This window comes from Triturus cristatus, chromosome 3_2 (assembly GCF_964204655.1).
Source record: "Triturus cristatus chromosome 3_2, aTriCri1.1, whole genome shotgun sequence".
NCBI lineage: Eukaryota > Metazoa > Chordata > Amphibia > Caudata > Salamandridae > Triturus > Triturus cristatus.
Genome location: NC_140584.1, coordinates 583090838 through 583110742, shown reverse-complemented (window position 1 = coordinate 583110742; position 19905 = coordinate 583090838). Strand labels below are relative to the sequence as shown.

The 19905-nt window shown below is 44.7% G+C and overlaps 1 protein-coding gene across 1 annotated transcript in view; it reads left to right on the top strand.

Annotated features, from left to right (window-relative positions):
• The first annotated feature begins 10081 nt into the window (after nt 1-10081).
• The window catches only part of LOC146857749 (antizyme inhibitor 2-like), a 150889-nt gene continuing 141065 nt past the window's right edge, over nt 10082-19905 (top strand). The window contains exon 1 of the mRNA XM_085647072.1: nt 10082-10239. Coding sequence (XP_085503198.1) covers nt 10082-10239 — 158 coding nt within the window. The remainder of the gene's footprint in view (nt 10240-19905) is intronic.

Genomic DNA, 19905 nt, shown 5'->3' with positions numbered 1-19905 from the left:
CATTAATTTTATAATTGGGAAATAGAATTTGAAAACCTTAGAAAATCACTGACAAAACCAAAGGTTACAGGGATGTTATATTTAGAAATAAGCATTTAAAAATCCTTAGAAATTCACTGAAAAAAGCAAAGGTTACAGGGATTTTATAGTTAGGAAATGGAAATAAAGAAGCGTTAGAAATTCACTGAAAAAAACAAAGGTGACAGAGACGTCATAGTTAGGCTCAAGTTTCACTCGTACAAAACCAAAGAAATTCAGCAGTTATTGTTAGCTGAGCTAACTATAACTCGCGCCCCAGCAATGCACTGCATATGACCTCACATATTACATCACTCATGGAATAGTCAGTGACATCACAAATCACATACCTGATGACACCATCCACAGAATCTATAACGCACCCACTCACACCCCATATAACCTTTCATCCACCCACTTCAACATACACATTAGCAGTCTCAAAACCATTGACAAACGCCAAAAGTGAGAATGGTCTCTAGTAGTAGACTTCCCAGGGCGTTGGGCAGTCACCATGTGTCCCTTGGTAGGCACCACTTGAAAAGGTTCTGCATCAAATGGAGCATCAGATTTTGTTTTGAACATTTGGCGTGCGAGTACTCGATCTCTCGTCTTTTGTTAGTATGCGCTTTCATCTTTTGTTTATGAAACAAGTCCTTCTCACAAGTTGAGTTATCATCTTTCTCTCTCTGATCAGTCCACTGAGGTATCTTGGTTGTCATTGCTCTCTCGAACATCAATGTTGCAGGACGTTCATCTGTGGTCGAGTGAGGTGTTTAGCATTAAGCTCTTAAGGTAGAATTTAACACAGTTTTTAAATTGAGCTTTTCAAAATTAGCACGTTGCGCTGTTTTCTTTAGCATACTCATAACGCGCTCAAAAAGTCTATTGGCCTGCGGCCACAGAGGTGTGCACTTCTGATGCTTTTATATTCAGTTCGCTCTAAGAAATCTTTGAACTCGTGACTGCTAAGGAGCGGGCCATTGTCAGATTTCAATATGGCTGCAAAACCCCATGTCGCAAAGATGACTCATATGTTCAGATCAAGGAATGCCAAGTGGCTTGCACTCGAGGTGCTTGTGAATTTCAGGTATTACTGAGCATGCACGAGAGACTAGTGTGCAAACCGCGAGCATGAGCAGCAACATCACAAAGGGGTAGTCTTTCCACCCTTACTATTCCCACAGGTGCTCATCATTACCTTGTTAACCATAGTATAAAAAGCCCACACGCCGACAGGCTCATTCTACCGGAGGACGACGGCGGGACAACAGGTACAAGGCAGGCACTGACCAGAAAGTCTGTGAGTATGACAAACCTGACAAGCCTCCAAACAACAAACTGGGTAAGCGCTTCTTTCCTCACAGGTCCCTAACCCCTACAGCCTATCTCTTTTTCTCCCATAGGGTCATCCCCTTACCGCTTCCCTCCAGGAAGCCTTGGCTAATAACCCAAAGCGTAAGAACAATTTTCTTGCGCCCTGCCACACTAAGTCAACTCCTTTCAGTGTGATTTCCGTGTTTTAGCCACACCACGCTCCTAATTAGTCGCGTATTTTCACTCTGATGGCACCACCAGTACCATCACACCTAGCCGACTAGTGTCCTCTCACCTTGCACTATAGATCCGGCCACCTAAGCATTGTTGACCATATGTCTAAATTGACTACTGACTCTCTCTGTAAATGTTTTGTCCTTGTTCTTAATGTTTGTTTGTACAGATATGCATGAGAAGGGAATCCCCCTCTCACATATAGAAAAACGCCTTAGTGAGTGTATCACATAGTCTGTACCACAACACTAAGTCTGTTTTATTTCACCACACCTTTTTTAAAAAAACGGTCCTGAGGAAAGCCAGAACACTCTAAGGCACTGGCTGAAACATGTCGACCATCTGAAGGACGCAGGGGGCAGTAACTCGCCACCCTCACGCGTCCTGTAGCCTTACTTTTAACCGCTGGTGACGGCCCAGTTATTAAAATTTAATTTACCCTCGGGTACTGGGACCACCACCAAGCCGTTTTAAATCACAACTCACCCAACCTCACTGCACTCTCAGCAATATACCAGCTCCGCTGTAATCAGGCGTCGTAGCACACCTGGGACATACTAGGTGTCACTGGGTGGGCCCGATGATGAAGCATGCCACCAACTAGGTTGGTGGGTGAGGGCTTCATGAATACACCAACAAGGTGCCCGTGACAGAACTAATTTGAGTACTGTAACACTTTGGTCAACTTAAGCTAGTCCTCTTTGTTTAATCACATATAAACCCTCAGGGACTCGGACTAGCTAACTAGTCCTCTCTCTCCCTCTTGTTACACGCGTCCTCATTAATATGCAGCTTTACTTTCATATTCTTAAACTTTTATAAACCATGCAACAATGAATGGGATTGACTTGCTATTTCATGGTGAGCATTCATGTTGAAACTTACGGAAATCAGTAACATAACAGCAGCTGTGCAGAGTAGACAGTACATTGCAGCACATTGATGGGTGCTTGCACCTTCATTTTCTAGTGTTTCATTGTTGCCACAAATGAATCTTGCCTTTTCAAGGGCGTCGATGCAGCCCATGCATACACCTTGGTTTTTAATGGCGTGAGTTGCAGTAATGGAGGAGAATTATATTTCTCCACAGGCATAATGCTTGTCAAAGATGAAAGGTATCGAACAACATTTTACTTTCAGTGTAATCTTCGGACAATGTTTGAATGACTTTGGTGCTTCAGCATATCGACTTTTCTTTGACATATTTTTCTTCACATGCGGCTAGTCCAACATGCCCATGCTTTCCTGAGGTAAACATCTACATGATACAATCATATTCTTCACTATCACTTGATAGAACTTGTAGAACTGTTTGAGGATGATATAGATGACAATCAACTTAATTCAGGGTTGATTTCTCTTAACTGATGTTGCTGCTTGGCATTGTTGATGCGCGTTTACATTGCTTCAGGAATGTTCCGTGGCCATTTTGCCTTTTTGCCGTAACGCACTTGCTTTTTCCTTAGCTTTGCAAAATTGTTACAAAATGGTTCATCTTTCCACATTCTTTACATATCTGTCAAATGTCAGGATATTTACCTTTGTGTGGAAACAAATATCCACATCTAAAACCCAATTTCTTTTTACGTGTAGAGCTCACCTTGTGTCCTTCAGTCTGGCTTACTTTTCACACTCATGACTGATTCATTCTGTCCACTTCTGGCCTCCATGTCAGCAGTTTGTCTATCAGCACACTCTTCAGCCCTGGCAGCCATTAACACTCGCTCCAGACTAATGGCCTGATTTAGATCTTGGGAGACGGGTTAATCCGTCACAACAGTGACGAATATCCCACCTGCCAAAATATAAATTCCATAGGATACATTGGGATTTATATTTCGGTGTATGGGATTTATATTTCGGTGGATAGGATATTCATCACCGTTGTGACAGAGTAGCTCATTTGCCAATATCTAAATGAGACCTGAAGACTTTCTCTCAGCATTCGCCATCTAAATGAATCGGAAAGCCTCCATCAATAACTCTAAGACATACAGCTACTTTCTCATTGAGTTAATTTAACTAACAGTGTTCGATGAGTGTGTCGAGTCTCTCCACAAATTCATTGATGGATTCACCAACCTTCTGTTGTTCTTGACTGATAATGTATCTTTTGTAATCTACATTGGGCATTGAATGGAACTTGAGATTCAAAGTTTCTTTCATCTGTCGGGATGTGAATTTCTTTGTCAGTTTGCGGCATCAATGAAATCTTCAGATGACTCTATCCACAAAATCCATCTATAGCCAATATTTTGCTTTTTGGTGGTATCGAAAGGTGGTTGTGGTTTCAAAACCGCAACAGCGTTGTAGACCAGTGCAGGACTTAATGACACTGCTGGTGGATTACTGTGACTTGATTTAGGAAACTCATCTGTAAGACCTTGCAACATGCTGGCCACTGGATCATCCTTAATGATAGCTGGAGACGTGACTTTCTTTGCTGCCATCTGAAAAATGTCACTGTTAGGCTGTTTAAGAAGCAGTTAAAACCCCTTCAGTCTACTTCATACTGGCTTCCGCGCTGGGACACATCAGAGTATCCGTGCGCGTTATAAATCTATAATAACATAACATAACTACTCCAAGAGTTGCTTTTGGCTCTTTATTCTTCAAAGACATGTGAGGCTGTTCTGAGCCCCACTCAGCAGCTTTGGTGGCAGGCCACTTCCAGTATGGATGTCTCGGTAAGCACAACCTTGGGCACCTCTCTTTGAGCCACTTCACTGAGTGCAGCGGTACAATGACTCTCTTTAATGATTTCTGCAAGTTATTTATTTCTTCATTTCTTACTGTCAAGTTGCACTTTCTAACTCCTGGTTTATCTTCACCTTGCAGGGCTTCTGCTCGTAGCGTAATTTTGTAATTTTTTTGATTATCAATGACTGCTCTTTCAAAACCTGGTTGTATCTCCCTTCAGCATTAACACTCCGTATAATATATAACTTTATATAACTTTATCTTGCATGGCAGCACAATATCTTTATGTATGGCCTGACCTGCAGGTTCTTGGCTAACAATGTGTAGATTCTCTGCAATGCTTTAGTTGTCTTCAACTGCTTTACAGCAGCTGGAGCTGTGCTTTGACTCCACATACATTAAGCGTTGATTCCGTACTTTGACGATGGCACACGTGGCATGCATGAGCAGTTTGCTTGGACCATGGCTAACTCTTTGGGAGAGCACTGTTGATCTTTGGGTTACTTATCCCCTATCTCATCACCATTTGTAGTGTCTTCCCAGGATGGGTACCCACCAATGACTATACCACACACAGAGTTTAGTATTACACGTCTTTATTCTTCTGCATGTAACTCCGAACTCAACACTCTAAATTAGGCTTCATTGCATTCTGCTTTTACATTTATGTCACAGCTCTACAGAGTTCATCAGCAGCCAAAAGGGTTCCATCATTGGTAACTCGCAAGATACTACATCATCTAAGGCAGCACAGAGGATTAATATGCCTGCTGCAAAGGATGTGTACCATTTAGATCACAGAACAGTATTATAGGTGCATAGCATAGTGGGTTACTGCTTTTGTCACAGAGACCCTTTTGTTGCTGTGCAGTTCATAAATTACAATCATAATCTACCACAGTGAGCTATGAAGTGTCATCAAAGAGCTGCATACAAACTGGATGGTACAGGTTAGAAAGTTATGTTTTTTCTGAGTCTTTCATTACCCTAATGTTGCTAAAAAGGGTTTATATGGGTAGGAATAAATTCTTATTAGTAAAGCCAACTGTTAAACCCTACGGTTTTGGGCTGGCTGAAACGCATTGAAGTCAGTCAGAATCCACTGTTTCAAATAGAATGCGTACCATACCCTCTGGTAGCTTGCCACCAAGCAGTGAGGCTTATCCTCAGGGCTCGAGTGTAAAGTACTGGCACAACAACAACCCTCGCAACACACTGCGTATGCCACAAAAAGACTCTACACCATATGTCAAGATAGCCACTCACCTGAAATCCAGGCGGTTCCACTTGGGCGAGGAGGTTCCCAAAGTCCTCTGAAAGTACGCAAAGAATTATGATTATATTATGCATCAAACTGTTACGATCTCCCAGGGTGAAGGGGGATATGGAGGAAGAAACAAAACAAGAGAAATAAAACAAGGGTCCCAGCTGCTTCAGGATAGGAACTGGAATCTTCTGGGAACTCGAACTGGCTGTTAGTGGGGTTCACGATTGTTCACTTACTGACTACTGAAGTGTCACCAAATATGTTATAGTACCTTTTGATCAGGTTTGTTGAATATAAGAAACATCATTAAACACCATGAGTCTCAACTATTGTGTGCCGTTGTACAAAATATATGCATGCAACTGAGAGACTAACAATTACCTGAACATCAAGGAATCAACATAGGTATACGTGAGTTTTGCTGCTATTAGCTGGGTAGAAATCTGTGAACAATGCTCAATTAACAAGAGATCTGTGAGTGAATAAATAATAATAATTAGAAGTTTTGTCCTTTCACTTGTAACTGTTACACTATTATAATAAGGTAAAAAACAATATACCATTCAATAATAGAATGACGTTAAACTACAAAAGGAAGTTATAAAATATTTCCAAAATGATTTATCTCTGTAGCGTCTCTTAGTCTATTTTCTTGATCTCAGAACGGTTCACTGAATGTCACAGAACTGTCTGAAAATGAAAGTTTTCAAATATTTCCAAGCGCTTTGTCTCTTTTCAAATATTTCCAAGCACTTTGTCTCAGTAACGTTTCTAAGTTCTAAAACAGTTCTCACACAGTAATAGTTTGTCAACAACTTGGTTCAACCAAATAATGCCTCATCAAAATACAATGGTTCAACTTTACCATAAACGTTGTCCTCTTTTTCTATTCTGCAGGTATCTGGCCAATGAGAGCGGCTGAGAAGAAGTAACACCTCTGGAAAGAGATGTGCCGAGTCAGAGAGATGTTGCAGAGAGCTGGAGGCCATAGGAAACTCTTCTGAAGTTGGAAACCAGAGCAGGACGCAAGACGGCCCGGGATCGCAGGCCCAGAGACTTCAGGTAAGTGGAATCTCTTCTGGAAACGAAGCTAAGCAATGTTCAGTTGTATGCTTGAGCTTTAAATAGGTCGAGGGCACATGTGCTGGAGACTCATTTGCTTAACCACGGCAGGTGCTTGATGGCTGCAATCCCTTGTGCAGGAGGTACCTAATTAGAATACACATAATGGAGGGATTGTGTGTATAACGAATAAATCTTCATTTAGATCCTCATGGCAGTCTTTGTGACTAACTGCTTTTCTAAGCTATGTGCACCCTCATTTAAATCCACATAGCAGTTCTTGTGAATGCATGCTTTTCAAAGTCATGTGCAGCAAGTCTTTTCAACTGACAATTCACAAACACAAGAATTCTTGATAATTATGCCTGTTTATAAATGTCGTCAGAGTTAAAACTTCCAATGTTTATGCAGCCAACTGTGCATGATTGCACAAACGAGAAGTGTGTGAACAAACAATCATTACGTGGCATGGAGCTCATGATGCTGTATGTATAAAAACACTTGAATTTGTATTACACACACTGAAATAAAAATGAGATACACATTGTATATACACTTTACAGTTATATGCAATTGTCGGACTTTCCCATTGCAGAAAGGTCAAACAATTACCAGTCTCTGACTAGGCCTCATGAACCAGCCCCGCAGTCCTTCCAACTCCATCAGCCAATAATGCACTTTGCCCCACTGGTGCCCTGGTGACTAGACAGTCATAACCACCTCACACGGAAAGAAACAGTTGCTTAGTTTTGTCCATCCGGATTAGACCTCAAGGCACCCGACGGCACCTGAACGAGGGCGGGATCGCTATCCCCTCCATAGACAAAAGGTTGTGATCCAGGAAGCTGGCGTGCTTCCCTGTCTGGATAAATGTTTTCCCTTCAAACTAAGGCATGATCTGCTGTAGACCCCCGACAGTCAGCTGTAGATGTTCACAAGGCACACAAAACCCCTCGGGTACTGTCTCGGTGTTTCCAAAAACAAAGCACCCTGTGGCGTGGGTCCAGGGAGAAGCAGTCAACGACCTCGGACAGAGGCCTTGATGTCAGGCACTGTCATCCACTGTCATCCTCCCGATCTGGAGGCCGGACACAGTCTCATCTCCCGACTCAGGTTCCCCCAACACCCCTCGGACACCACATGCTCTGGAGCACGAGTGAGCACAGGCCCCTGGTTGCAAGCATGGGTCCCTCGGACTCTGCAAGCTTCCCCCACACTCCTCAAACTACTCTCCTTGTTAACAACAACTATCACTTCCACCTGTCTCCGCAACACCCAGTGTGGTCCTTACCATATCGTGGAGACAGTGAGATCCTTTGTGTCCCTGGGATAACGTGGACAGGAGGACAACTCACCGGCCCTTAGAGAGTACTTCGAGACCCATGCCGCAACAGTTGGCACTTAGCTGCAGGCCAGCAACGTCCAGGCAAAATCCACCAAGTGATAGTCTCCTCCCCGGAGCACGACAAGCTCCTAGCCACCACAAATCTGCAGATAGTCGAGTTGCAGTCCCTCCTGCCCAAATGATTCCTTTTTTCAATGTCCCAGTATAGAACCAGCGTAGTATGGTTCCAAATCCAAAAGTGTCTACTTTCGGAGGCTGAAGCCCCAGTAGTTATACCCACCATGGCCTTTGAAGATACAATCACTTTAAAAGGCCACCTTTGACATGCACAAGCCCTGCCATTTTACCCCAGAAGGTTTGATAACAATATTTAGTGGGACCAGGACCCTGCTCCCTGGAATGCAGTTGCTAATTCCACCCCCATATAACCATCCCAGAAAGGCCTCTCAGAGTCAGAGGTCCACAATCTATGGCCCTCTATCAAAAATGCACAGATGTGGTTGTCCCCCTAGCACTCAGTTGTGAATTAGGAGACAGGCCGCCAGGCACACAGAGCCATAAGCATCAAAATGCCCACTTTCCCTAAATGACATTTTCAGCACCATAATGTCGGACCCCCTCCCACTACTGGAGAGGATTCGTCATTATGAACCCATCGATACCAAACACTATACTGTTAATATTCTGCCAGTAGGAAATAATGCTCGCTAGACCCTACACCCCCTCATGCTAATCCAATGTGAGAAGGAGGCCCCATTGTACCGAACACGCCATCCGGTGTCATTCACGACTCTTGCAGGTAACACATACACACACCTGCCCAACCTCTTCCCAACACCACACCCTGTCACCAGGGAGAACTCCAATACAGCAGGAGACATGCAGAACAAGGGCATGTAGCTTTTTAAATGCCAAGCCACTAACAGTAACTCATGCACACAGGCCCCATCAGGGCAAACCTGTGGCACAATCAATGATCTACCTCTGGATTTTTTTCGTCTACCAGGAGACAGTTTTGTTCATATCACTCCTTCACTATTTTCATTAATAATGAGATGGCATATAGCATTCTGCACCTCACTTCTACATCTCATGCTCATCTATTCCCTCCTGCAAAACACCTCTTCCCCTCTCCTTCGAAGGGTTGTGGCCCACACCAGGTACCTTGCGGTACAGGTGTGAGGAGGGAACCCAAAGATGAAGCATTTCACCCAAGGGTGAGTGAGGGTTCTCATCCGAAGAAAAGCATTCTTCTTTCTTGAAAGATCTTTTCTGGTCTTTCTACTCATACCAGGCATACTTCTGTGTGGTTTCTACCTCCGTGGATGGCATAATCAGTGCGTCCGGCCCATCGAGGCGCATTCGAGATACATGCCCATGGTATAGGTCTTACCCCATGACATGGGACTTACAGCTAACTCAAATCAGCCAATCCTATATACACCAATCCATAGTATGTACATGAAGAGCACGCAATTTGCCACTGCACGGCAGTACAAAACGCTTTCAAGTCCTAAGGCTAGCATCCAGATCAGTGGAAAACTGGGAAGGAGAAAAGCAAATGGTCAAGGGAAAAAAAGATAGAAATTGCCATTTCCAACACCAACCCTAACCACTGTGTTAAGTTCTGAAACCTGTGTTTGTTCTTCTCCAGACCACCCACTCTTAAAAAACGCCTACCAGTATGGGTGACATGAATCCTACACCTTGTAGTCCCCTTTGTCATATGTAACACTTTCTAAACACTAATTTACACATGTATGATTCACTGTTGGGAGGTGATAGTGAGGGAATCATTGAAGAGCCCCAACAAACATTTTTCCTATCCGGCTACACTGTAAGGTCGTCATTTATTATGTTTGAAAAGATAATACAATTGAATATATAATTAAATATGTGTTGTAGAATGCACATTTTAGCCCAAATTGCCTTGGGGGGAACCCCCCCCCCCACCAAACTCTTCTTGCAGTAGTCAGGCTCGCTCTCTGCACTCATTATGCACCATATGTGGGATGGTCTGACAACATTTACCAGGGGGGCTTTGGGTTCCCCAGCCAGCCCTGAAGGGAAGAGAAGCTGGAAATCCAGCTGTTGGTTGCTTTAAATAGCCCTCTGGGTGCCTTGCTGTTGGTCCTGGCATGCCACAAGCACTTACTCATGTCTGTCTCTCTGGGAATGCTTTATGCAAACCCGGTCAGTGGTGTGACTGGACCCAAACTGAAAGGGAACGACGACAGACCCTGCTTCCCCACGCAGAACTTCAGTGGAGGCGTGACAAATCAGAGAAAGGGCTCAGGTTAGTATCAGGATATAGGGCTGCAGCATGGGCAAGGGTGCAGCAGTGGTGTCAATGAGAGAGAGGGAAACAAGAACTGCTCAAATCCAGGGCTTTTCTTTTTCAAATCGTTGTTTTCAAGTGTGTTACTTAATCAACTGGATCGGATAAAGCAAACTAGGACTACAACTCTCAGAAGGCTTTAGTTAAATGAAAACCTAGCTCCAGAGCACTGCATCCTTGGTGACATGGTCGGTAGTAGGAGTACCTGCAGGGCGGTGACGTGGGGAGGGGAAGGGGCAGGGTGGGGGGTAGGAAACTATGGATTACGGAACTTTACAGGTAAGTTAACATATAAATTAATAAAACGAATTTCGTTGTGTGCACTGCATCGCATTTGGGGATGCAGTGCACGCAACGAAATTCGTTTTATTAATGTATATGTTTACTTACCTGTAAACCTCCGTAATCCATAGTTTACTACCCCCCACCCTGCCCCTCTCCCTCCCCACATCACCGCCCTGCAGGTACTCCTACTACCGACCGCGGCTGGTAGAGTGGAGCAGAGTATAGTGAAGTAGCGTAGCGTGCAGTGGCATAGAGTTGCATAGAGTTCAGTGGCAGAGAGTGCATTGTTACAGAGTAGACTGTCGTAGAGTACACTGGTGTATAGTAGACTGGCATAGAGTGCATTGGTGTGAAGTGATGGAGAGTAGAGTAACGTAGAGAGCAAATGTGTAGAGTACAGTGGTGCAGAGTAAAACAGTGATGTAGAGTGCAGTGACTTAGGGTACAGTGGTGAAGAGTAGATTGGCATAGAGTGCATTGGTTTTTAGTAAAGTCATGTTGAGTGGATTGGCGTAGAGTGCAGTGATGCAGAGTAGAGTGCAGTGGTGCAGAGTAAACTACAGTGGAGCGGCGCAGAGTTGATTGTTTCAGAGTAGAATAAAGTGACGTAGAGTGGAGTGGTGTACGGTAGAGTGGAGTGAAGCAGGGCATAGTGCAGTGGCGTAGAGTGCAGTGGTGCAGATAAGATTAAAGTAGATTGGCATTGTTATGAACCCCAATATAGGCCTAGGTAGCTACACAACCTTTTACCTACATTTGTCCTACCTTGCTATGCATAAACGTTCTAGCACTGACCTTTACCCAGTTATGTACTGAATAAATGTCAATCAGTGTCTTGTGATTAGCCTCATTTATTATGCACGAGGATTCTTAAAAAAGTCCCCTGCACATTACGTACATGACAGCATGCACATACCCTGTGTAAAAGTCGTGGTCATCTTCATCCTAGGGCGAAATAACTACTTTGCATAGTTGCAAGTATTGATTTAGGCTCATGTAAGGGACCCTGAGGCTATCCTTTTGGTATAAAAGAACCATACCGAACAATAGCTAGCTAAGAGGAGATGCTTCCATGCTGACACAAGACGCTTAGGTCACTGCATGCAGAAACTCCAGCACGCAGTGGTCTGACATCCCTTGCGGGATGTCCAACTCGAGACCAAGACAGGGACCTTCGTTCTCTCCCATCAGGTAATGGGGTTGCGTCTTTCCTAGGGATTCTTGGTTTTACATCCACTTACATTCTAGGTACATTTAGGTACACTTAAGGTAGGGTTTGCACCGTAAGAGTAGGCTTGATTACAGTAATGTCTATTTGCTTGCATAGATTCACTCTTTTAGCACCATGGTAGAATTCTACCTTTTATTTACTCCTGTTGGTGCTTGTAATCTTATATATCTGTTTATGTCTAATGATTGTCGCAGCAAACATGTTTTATACTAGAATGACGCTGGTGGTCCAATAAATGCTCATTGAAAACACCCCATTGTTTGTTCTGTGTATTTCTCTGAGACTACTACGATTTACTGAGCAAAACGTACTGCACTGTTTACACGATCCCTGAAGGATCAAGGGTTGTCATGTTCGATAGTTACCAAAAACTATTCGCTCCTTGGTAAGGTTAGGGGGCTTATGGTGGCACTGTGAGCTAGGTGGTTTAAAGGCTAACATATCCTTTGGGGTGACAGGAATCAGTCTGGACACCAATCCCTTAGTTGTTGTCTAAACATGCAGATCCTATGTATCATTAGGAACTACACGACAGCATAGATTGGAGTGGTGCAAAGTAGAGTGTATTGACGCAGAGTGCAGTGGCATAGAGTGCAGTGCTGTAGAGTAGAATGGTATAGAGTGTAGCGGAGTGACGAAGATTGAAGGGGTCTAGAGTGCAGTGGTGCATAGTAGAGTGGGGTACAACACATTGGCACAGACTAGAGTGATGCATTGTAGAGTAGGGAGGCTCAGAGTGGAATGGTGCAGAGTAGAGTACAGTGACGCAGTGTGGAGTGGCTTAGATTGGTGTGGCATAATGTGGAGTGGTGCAGAGTAGTGCAGTGGTGTAAAGTGGATTATGCATTGTGTGGTAGCACACTGCCTCCATTATAGACAACACATCTTCAATTGAAATGATCATTACATTTGCCCAGACTTACAATGTTACTGATAAAAGTATATAATGCACAAGCGATTATATATGGAAATGGCATCACCTGTGTATTGATGTATTTTGATCGTATTCAATTATTTGTTTCCACCACGCTTCAAAATTACAAAAAAATGTGTTTAATTTTTTCTTTCCTAACTCTGATATGTTCTGGAATATGAGCACAGTTCATTTTTGTTGTGTGTTAGAAAAAAGCCTTTAGTTTCCCTGCAAGATTGTTACATACATTCTCTCACTCTGAAGTCAGAGAAAGAAAAGTAAACACCAAGCTCTCTGGAAGACAGAGCCTGACATTTGAACTCTTTCTTTGTCTGCATAGATGGAGCAAAATAAGAACAAGGTTTAAAGGCCTGTTTACAGAAATCCAGCACTGGTAGAAGAATACAGTAAAGATTGGGCAAGGGAAGGGACAAACTCAAGCTGGACAGCTTAAAACAAATAAAGCGGGCAATAGAAAGCAAGCAAATGTGAGTTACAAACCTCAAACCCAATGGTAAGCAATGGGCGGAATGCATTCTCAGGGAAGCTTTCCGAATGTCTCCTAGATGTCGTTGGCAACTTTGACCTGAAAAATGGTCCACGTTTGCAAATTTAAGCAGTTTTGAACTTCTGAAGACAAGCTATATGGATGTTTTGCTTGGTGTGGGAGACTGCGTGCGCTACTTACCATTGGATTTGTGTTTTGTAACTCACATTTGCTTGCTTTCTATTCGCTGGCTTTATTAGTTTTAGCCCTTGAAGCAGGTCTTGGTGCTTCCCATGGAGCACATCCTTTTTACCGCCTCCCTGATCGGCACCTTCTATTCTTCCATGAGTGGGTGCTTTGCGGTAACTCTTTTTTTCTTTTTTATGAAGCACTTAATGAGACAGCATGTGTTTTGCATTTGTCTCTGTTGTATGCTTCTCTTCTCCCTGAGCTCTTTGCCCTCTCAAGCTGTGTGTGTTTCTGTGCACCAGTGTCCACATTACTGTTCCACCCATGTGCGTCCGCCCCCACCTACATCCATAGTGCTCTCTCAATTCACATGTGCTTCTCTACTGCCTCCGTGTAGTTTGTTGGGCGCAAACAATAAAGCCAGGATAACCTCAACCAAATAATATTTAGGGCTAAACGACATTTTCATTGACAAATGTAATGATCTTAGCCAGACAGCTGCTCGCTGTGACTGTCTGCCATCACACAGCGTACAACAATAATACAACTTGCTGCATGCAGTGATTGTCTTTAACTTCGCCATGTTACCTCTGGTCAGCTGTTTGTGTGCATCTTCCCTTAGAGGCCTGCCTCAGACAGTAACATGATCTATTTGGAATACAGTTGATAACATCACCACAGTACAGAGGCCCTGCCTCCTCAGACATCTCAGCTCAGCAAGTAGTAGAAGTATTAAATAAACAAGGCACATGGGATGGAAGCCCTGCTAGTATCACTGTGTGAAGGCAGATGCAGCCATCTCCGGGTGAGGAAGCTGACACTTCACTCACAACTTGCTCTGCTTCTTCGTAACACTTCACACCTCCCTTTTTCAGTTTCTAGGTGCTGTAGAAAACTCCACCCTACCCCTAACACCACCACCACCCTACAACCACCCTAACAAGCACCACCACTTTTACCACACTATCACCACCACTCTACCCTAACCACCACGACTCTACGCTAACCACCACAACCACCCTACCCTCACCACCCTCTTCATCTCCCTCACCCGACCATTACCAATACCCTACTGCCACCACCCCAACAACCACCACTTTAACTGGCCTGCTACCACCACCCCTAACCACCACCTTAACAAACACCACTGAACCACCAGCACTCTACCCTAACCTACACCGCCACCCTAACCAGCACCGGTACCCTAACCACTATCCTAACCACCACCACCACTATCATTACAACCACCACACCACCTCCAGCCAAGCCTACCAGCACCCTACTACCACCAATCTGTCACCCTCACTCCATCTCCCCTCTCTACCACCACCACCACTCCTTATCACCTCTCTACCACCACCACTCTAACTGCCACCACTAAAGCCTAACCACCACACCCTAGCCAACACCACCACCACACATACCACCACCCTAACACCACTAAAAGCACCATTCTAACCACCGCCACCGCCCTAAACACCACACCAACCATCACAACCACCCCAACCACTAATACCACCATTGTACCACCACCACCTTACTCCAATCCACCACCATAAGCGCAACCACCCTACCATAAGCACCACTACCCTACCACCAGTCCCCCATCCCTAACACCCTAACTGCCAAAGACAAATGCTAATCACCACCCCTCCCTAACCACTTCCACCCTAACCTCCACCATCACTCTAATTACAACCACCATAACCACCCCCTAACCACTACATGACCCTAAGCACCACCCACCTTCACATTTACCACCCTAACCAACACCAACGCCTGACCCTAACCACCACCACCACCTGACTCTAACCACAACCACTCTAACCACCACCCCAACCACCATCACTACCCAAACCGCTATCCTAACCATCACCATTAACCTGAACACCACCAGCCTAACTGCTACCACCCTAACCACTACCACCACCACCACCCTGACCACTACTATCATCACCTTACCCTAAACACTACCACTCTACCCTACTCACCACCACCCTTACCCTTCCACTACTACCAACCTATTTACCACCACCCTCACCATCCTATCCACCGCCACCCTAACCACCCTACCATAACCACACCCACCCTACCCATTGCTGCCTTAACCACCACCCACACCTTAAGACAACCACCACCCTAGCCACCACCACTACCATCCTGCCCTAACCACCACCCTACCCTAACCACCAACACTGCCCTGCATTAACCACCACCACCTCACCATCACCACTACTACCTTACTACCACCACCCTCACCATCCTGACCACCCCTACCCTAACCACCACCGCCCTTTCACTAAACATATATCTCAATACCTGTAGAAGCTCTACGTTTTTAAACAACCATTTTCAATTCATTACATGATGGTTGTTTTCATGGAATGTTGTGGCCTATCCTTGGGTTTGTTTACTCTCGAGTAACTTGTTCTCGCCTGCAGACTGACCCTGTCACATGGATTATTTCACCATCGGCCATATACAGTGTCCGCCCACCACTTTCTCTTTTGCCTTGGCTTTTTATCTTAGTTTACTGCTTGTGTTCCAAGCTCTACTCCGATCTCCAAGCGCCGCCTGTTGTCCCTGGTAACTTTGCTCCCACCCCACTCCCTTGTCTGTGTTGATCAACTCCCTCCTCCTCTCCCTTTTCTAAATGTGAGTTTACAAAACAAAAATGCTACTTTTATTAATAGAATAAACGGTTCTCTTGCCGCCCCAACTTCCCCCTAGCAAACATATGCAGAGCCTGCTGCCCGTGCTTCCTGTGCTCATTGGAAGGGTTAACCTTTTCTGCCTCCCTCCGCACTCTTGTCTTCCGATGCCTCCTCGGGGGCAGCGTGGCTTGTTAGGTCGAGCCTGGAAAGCGCATGCGCTGCTGCAAGGCATGCAGTAGGGGAGTATGTGTTTGAAGCCACGCCCACTTTCCAGCCATATTTTTAATTGGTTTGTGTCATTGTCCTTCGTAAACGATTAGGCTTGTTAATCCCTCCTTAGTACCGCCTTTTATGCATTTGTAACCTCCCATAACGACTGGACCTTTTACTGGTGCTGTTACATGGTCTGCTTTATAAGTCGGTGAGCACTATTTTCTTTAATGCGCTTCCCCTATTCCACCCACAACATTGCAGCACCCGTCCGCTTTTATTTTAATTATTCAAATTACAGCACGGTCCACTTTCAATTTAGTGGCCGGCTTATCTAATTATTTTATTACCAGCTCTGGCTGCTTTCACTTTAGCGGCCGCACCAAACACACTTTCACTTTAATGTTGCAAACATAAGGAGATGATGGACGGATCGCTGAAACTTTTCAGACACTCACCCCCAGTCACAGATCTGGGTTGAATCCATCATCATTCTTTAGCTCACTTTGCCACCTCAGTTCAGACCCAGCCATATGCAAATCAGTCTTGACCCTGTGCCTCAAGGGAACAGTCCAGACCGAACTGCCAAGCCAGGTCTTTCCTGAACCCAAAACAGGCATCCTGGGACCGGTTTCTGGGTAACACCCTTCATGAGCTAGACTAGCTTAAATCCAGTGCCAAAGTGAGCAAGGGACCCACGTCTGGGCATAACCAGCCAACTTAGGGCGAACAAAGCAAACACAAGGGATGATGGATGGAGCGCTGAAACGTTTCAGACACTCACCCCCAGTCACAGATCTGGGTTCAATCCATTGTCATTCTTTAGCTTACTTCGCCACCTCAGTTCAAACCCAGCTATATGCAAATCAGTCTTGACCCTGTGTCTCATGGGAACAGACCAGCTCCGGTTTCTGGGTAACATCCTTCATCAGCCAGGCTAGCTTGAATCCAGTGGTGTAGTGAGCACTGGACCCACGACAGTGGAAACATAGTGCATCCTGTGACCTGGAGTCCTGGCTAACCATTCACGAGACTGGGGTGCAGTCCACCGCTTTTGCAGTATTTTGCTCTGTTTGGATCGTCTGTTGAATTTTCAGTAAAATATCAAATTTTGCGGCAAACGAGCGTCATCTGCACCCACTTATATATTTGCCACATAATACATCATCCGTTGCATAATCTGATGGTTTTAACTAAAAAAATGTTTGTAGCTCAAACGTATCAAAACACGTGACTTGTGTTGCTGTGAAGTAGAAGGCCCTTTAGAAAGGTTGACTGGTCACCATTGTCACTGCTGCACTTGTATGTTAAACTGGTATTAAATACGCAAAAGCTTTGCAGAGACTGTTAGTATGTGTAAAATAGTCTGAATAATAAAGTATCTGAAAATGAACCACGCATTACGCTGCAGGCTTTCTTTGCTGCATAATTTAGTCAACATTGCAACATAATTTTGTACTCCATTGCTGCATAATTGCAGTGGCCCCAAAGCAGGCAGCATATGTTAAAGGTGCTTGCGCAAGAAGCAGAGAGACCGTGAATTTTGCGAGCTTAGAGGCATATATATGGGAATGGTGGCGTAGGGCAGCGCAGCAAGTCTTTTTGCTGTGCTGCCCTGCGTCACAGGGAAGGGCAGGAATGCACCATATTTATCCAATACGGTCCATTTCTGTCTTTTCCCCCTGCACTGGTGCTGTTTCTTAAGCCTAGCACCAATGCAGGCACCCTGTTGCATGCAGGATTGTATTTGTGCAGGAAGCGGCACCTCCCTGCACAAAAACAATCCTGAGCGGCTTTTTTTCCTCTTTCTATGTGGGCTGCACATATAGAAAGAGGAAAAAAACAGGGCGAAATAAAGACATTTCTCCTTGTTGTGCCCCCCTTGGGGAGGCATAAGATTTCGATACATTCCCAGGTTTACAAGTCCTTGTAAATCTAGGAATGCATCAAAAACCATGGGAGTTGCATGGGAACACCCACCACAACGTGTCCCTTGTGCAGAGGAAGGCCAAGCGGCGATTTGCGCTGTGTCGCATTACTCCATATTTATGAAACCATTAAAAGCCATGCAAAGTGGCTATGAGTGGCTTAATAAATATGACTTGGAGATGTGCGTCGTGCATTTACCACATTCCATGGTGCAAACATGATGCAAGGTCCTCGTAAATATGCCCCTTGGTTTGGTGTGCGTGCAAATCCTGCATTGTCCATCCCTGGCGAGTTTCACTACTACTGCTAGAACAAAGCCAATGGAGGCACCACTGAGTGAGGCAGACTGGCCTCAAGGGTCCTGTGACCTCAATGACAAAGTCTCTGTTTATCTAGGGTGTGCTGCTTTGTAGGCCTGTCTGCAAGAATGGAGGTGAACTTCAGTATGGATTGTGGTGGACAGGGCTTCAAGGTTAACCTACACTGTCCACAGGAAGGGTCCACCTGCTGGTGCTAAGAGACTAGGGCTTCTAAGGCCTAGCGAGGCCTTCTATGGTCTAGTAGGGGAATGTGCTACCTCAGGAGAGTGGTCTGGTCATGAAGCCTGATCCTGGTTCCCCAGTTTCAAATTTGGGCTCTGGCCAGTGGCGTCACTAGGGTCGGTGTCACCCGGTGCGGGTAACTCATGGTGTCACCCCCTCACGACTTACCGCATGGACCTCCTCCGCCCCGAGTCCGCCAGTGGACACAGTTGGCAAATAACGGGACCATACAGAATCCTTAGTAACGTTCGTAAATGTAGGTCCTAAATTTACAAAATGTGCCTGTTAACAACAGTGTGATAATGATTCATTAATCAGGTTGTACAGTGGGCCACCTGCTAGTCAACAGTTTATTGGAATTTATAATATCATAGGTATGGTACTTTTTACTGGTGTGGTGTTCCCACTATCCATCAACACGATATATCAGTGGTCGAAGTGGGGGAAAAAAAGTAGGGGAACTGTGGGCGGAGAATCAAAGGGCGGGAATAACCCAAGGATTGGATCAGTGGGCAGAGCCAGAGGCGTGGCCAGAATGCGCAAACATCCCAATTTTTTGTATTTGTTTGGTTTCACTGCCCAATTTTATCAACCAATGGATATACATGATTATTTAAGGTTATAATGAGCTATTGACAGTAAAATGTGTTCACAAAGTGGGATATGCTTCTAATCACAGAATGTCCCCAAATACGATAAAATGTGGAAGCACAAGCCATTTGTCTCCGAGCCATGGAGTTTCTGTCATCAGCACTTCTCCCTTTACCAAAACAGCAGTTCAAATATGAATTGCTAAAAATCCTAGTTTGCAAATGTTTTCTAAATAATAATGGCTCTGCCATATTTGCCTCATAATGCAAGATCTGCAGCATGATCTCACCATTTAAACTAATAAATTGTTTGTTGCTCAAACGTATCAAAAGTTAATAAAAAATTTGACTTGTGTTGCTGCGGAGTAGATGACAGTTAATAGCTCACTGTTCTATGTTAGGATTTTAACTTATAAACTGCAAGTAACAAAAGGATCTCTCTGACAAAAGCAGTAGCCCACTGGCCTATTTACATTATGTGCACTTTGTGATCTGCATGGTACATGTTCTTTGCAGCAGGTACATTAACCCTCTGAGCTACCTTTCCATGAGTCAAATCTTCCATTAGACAAAATTCCGATCTCTCTCTAGGAA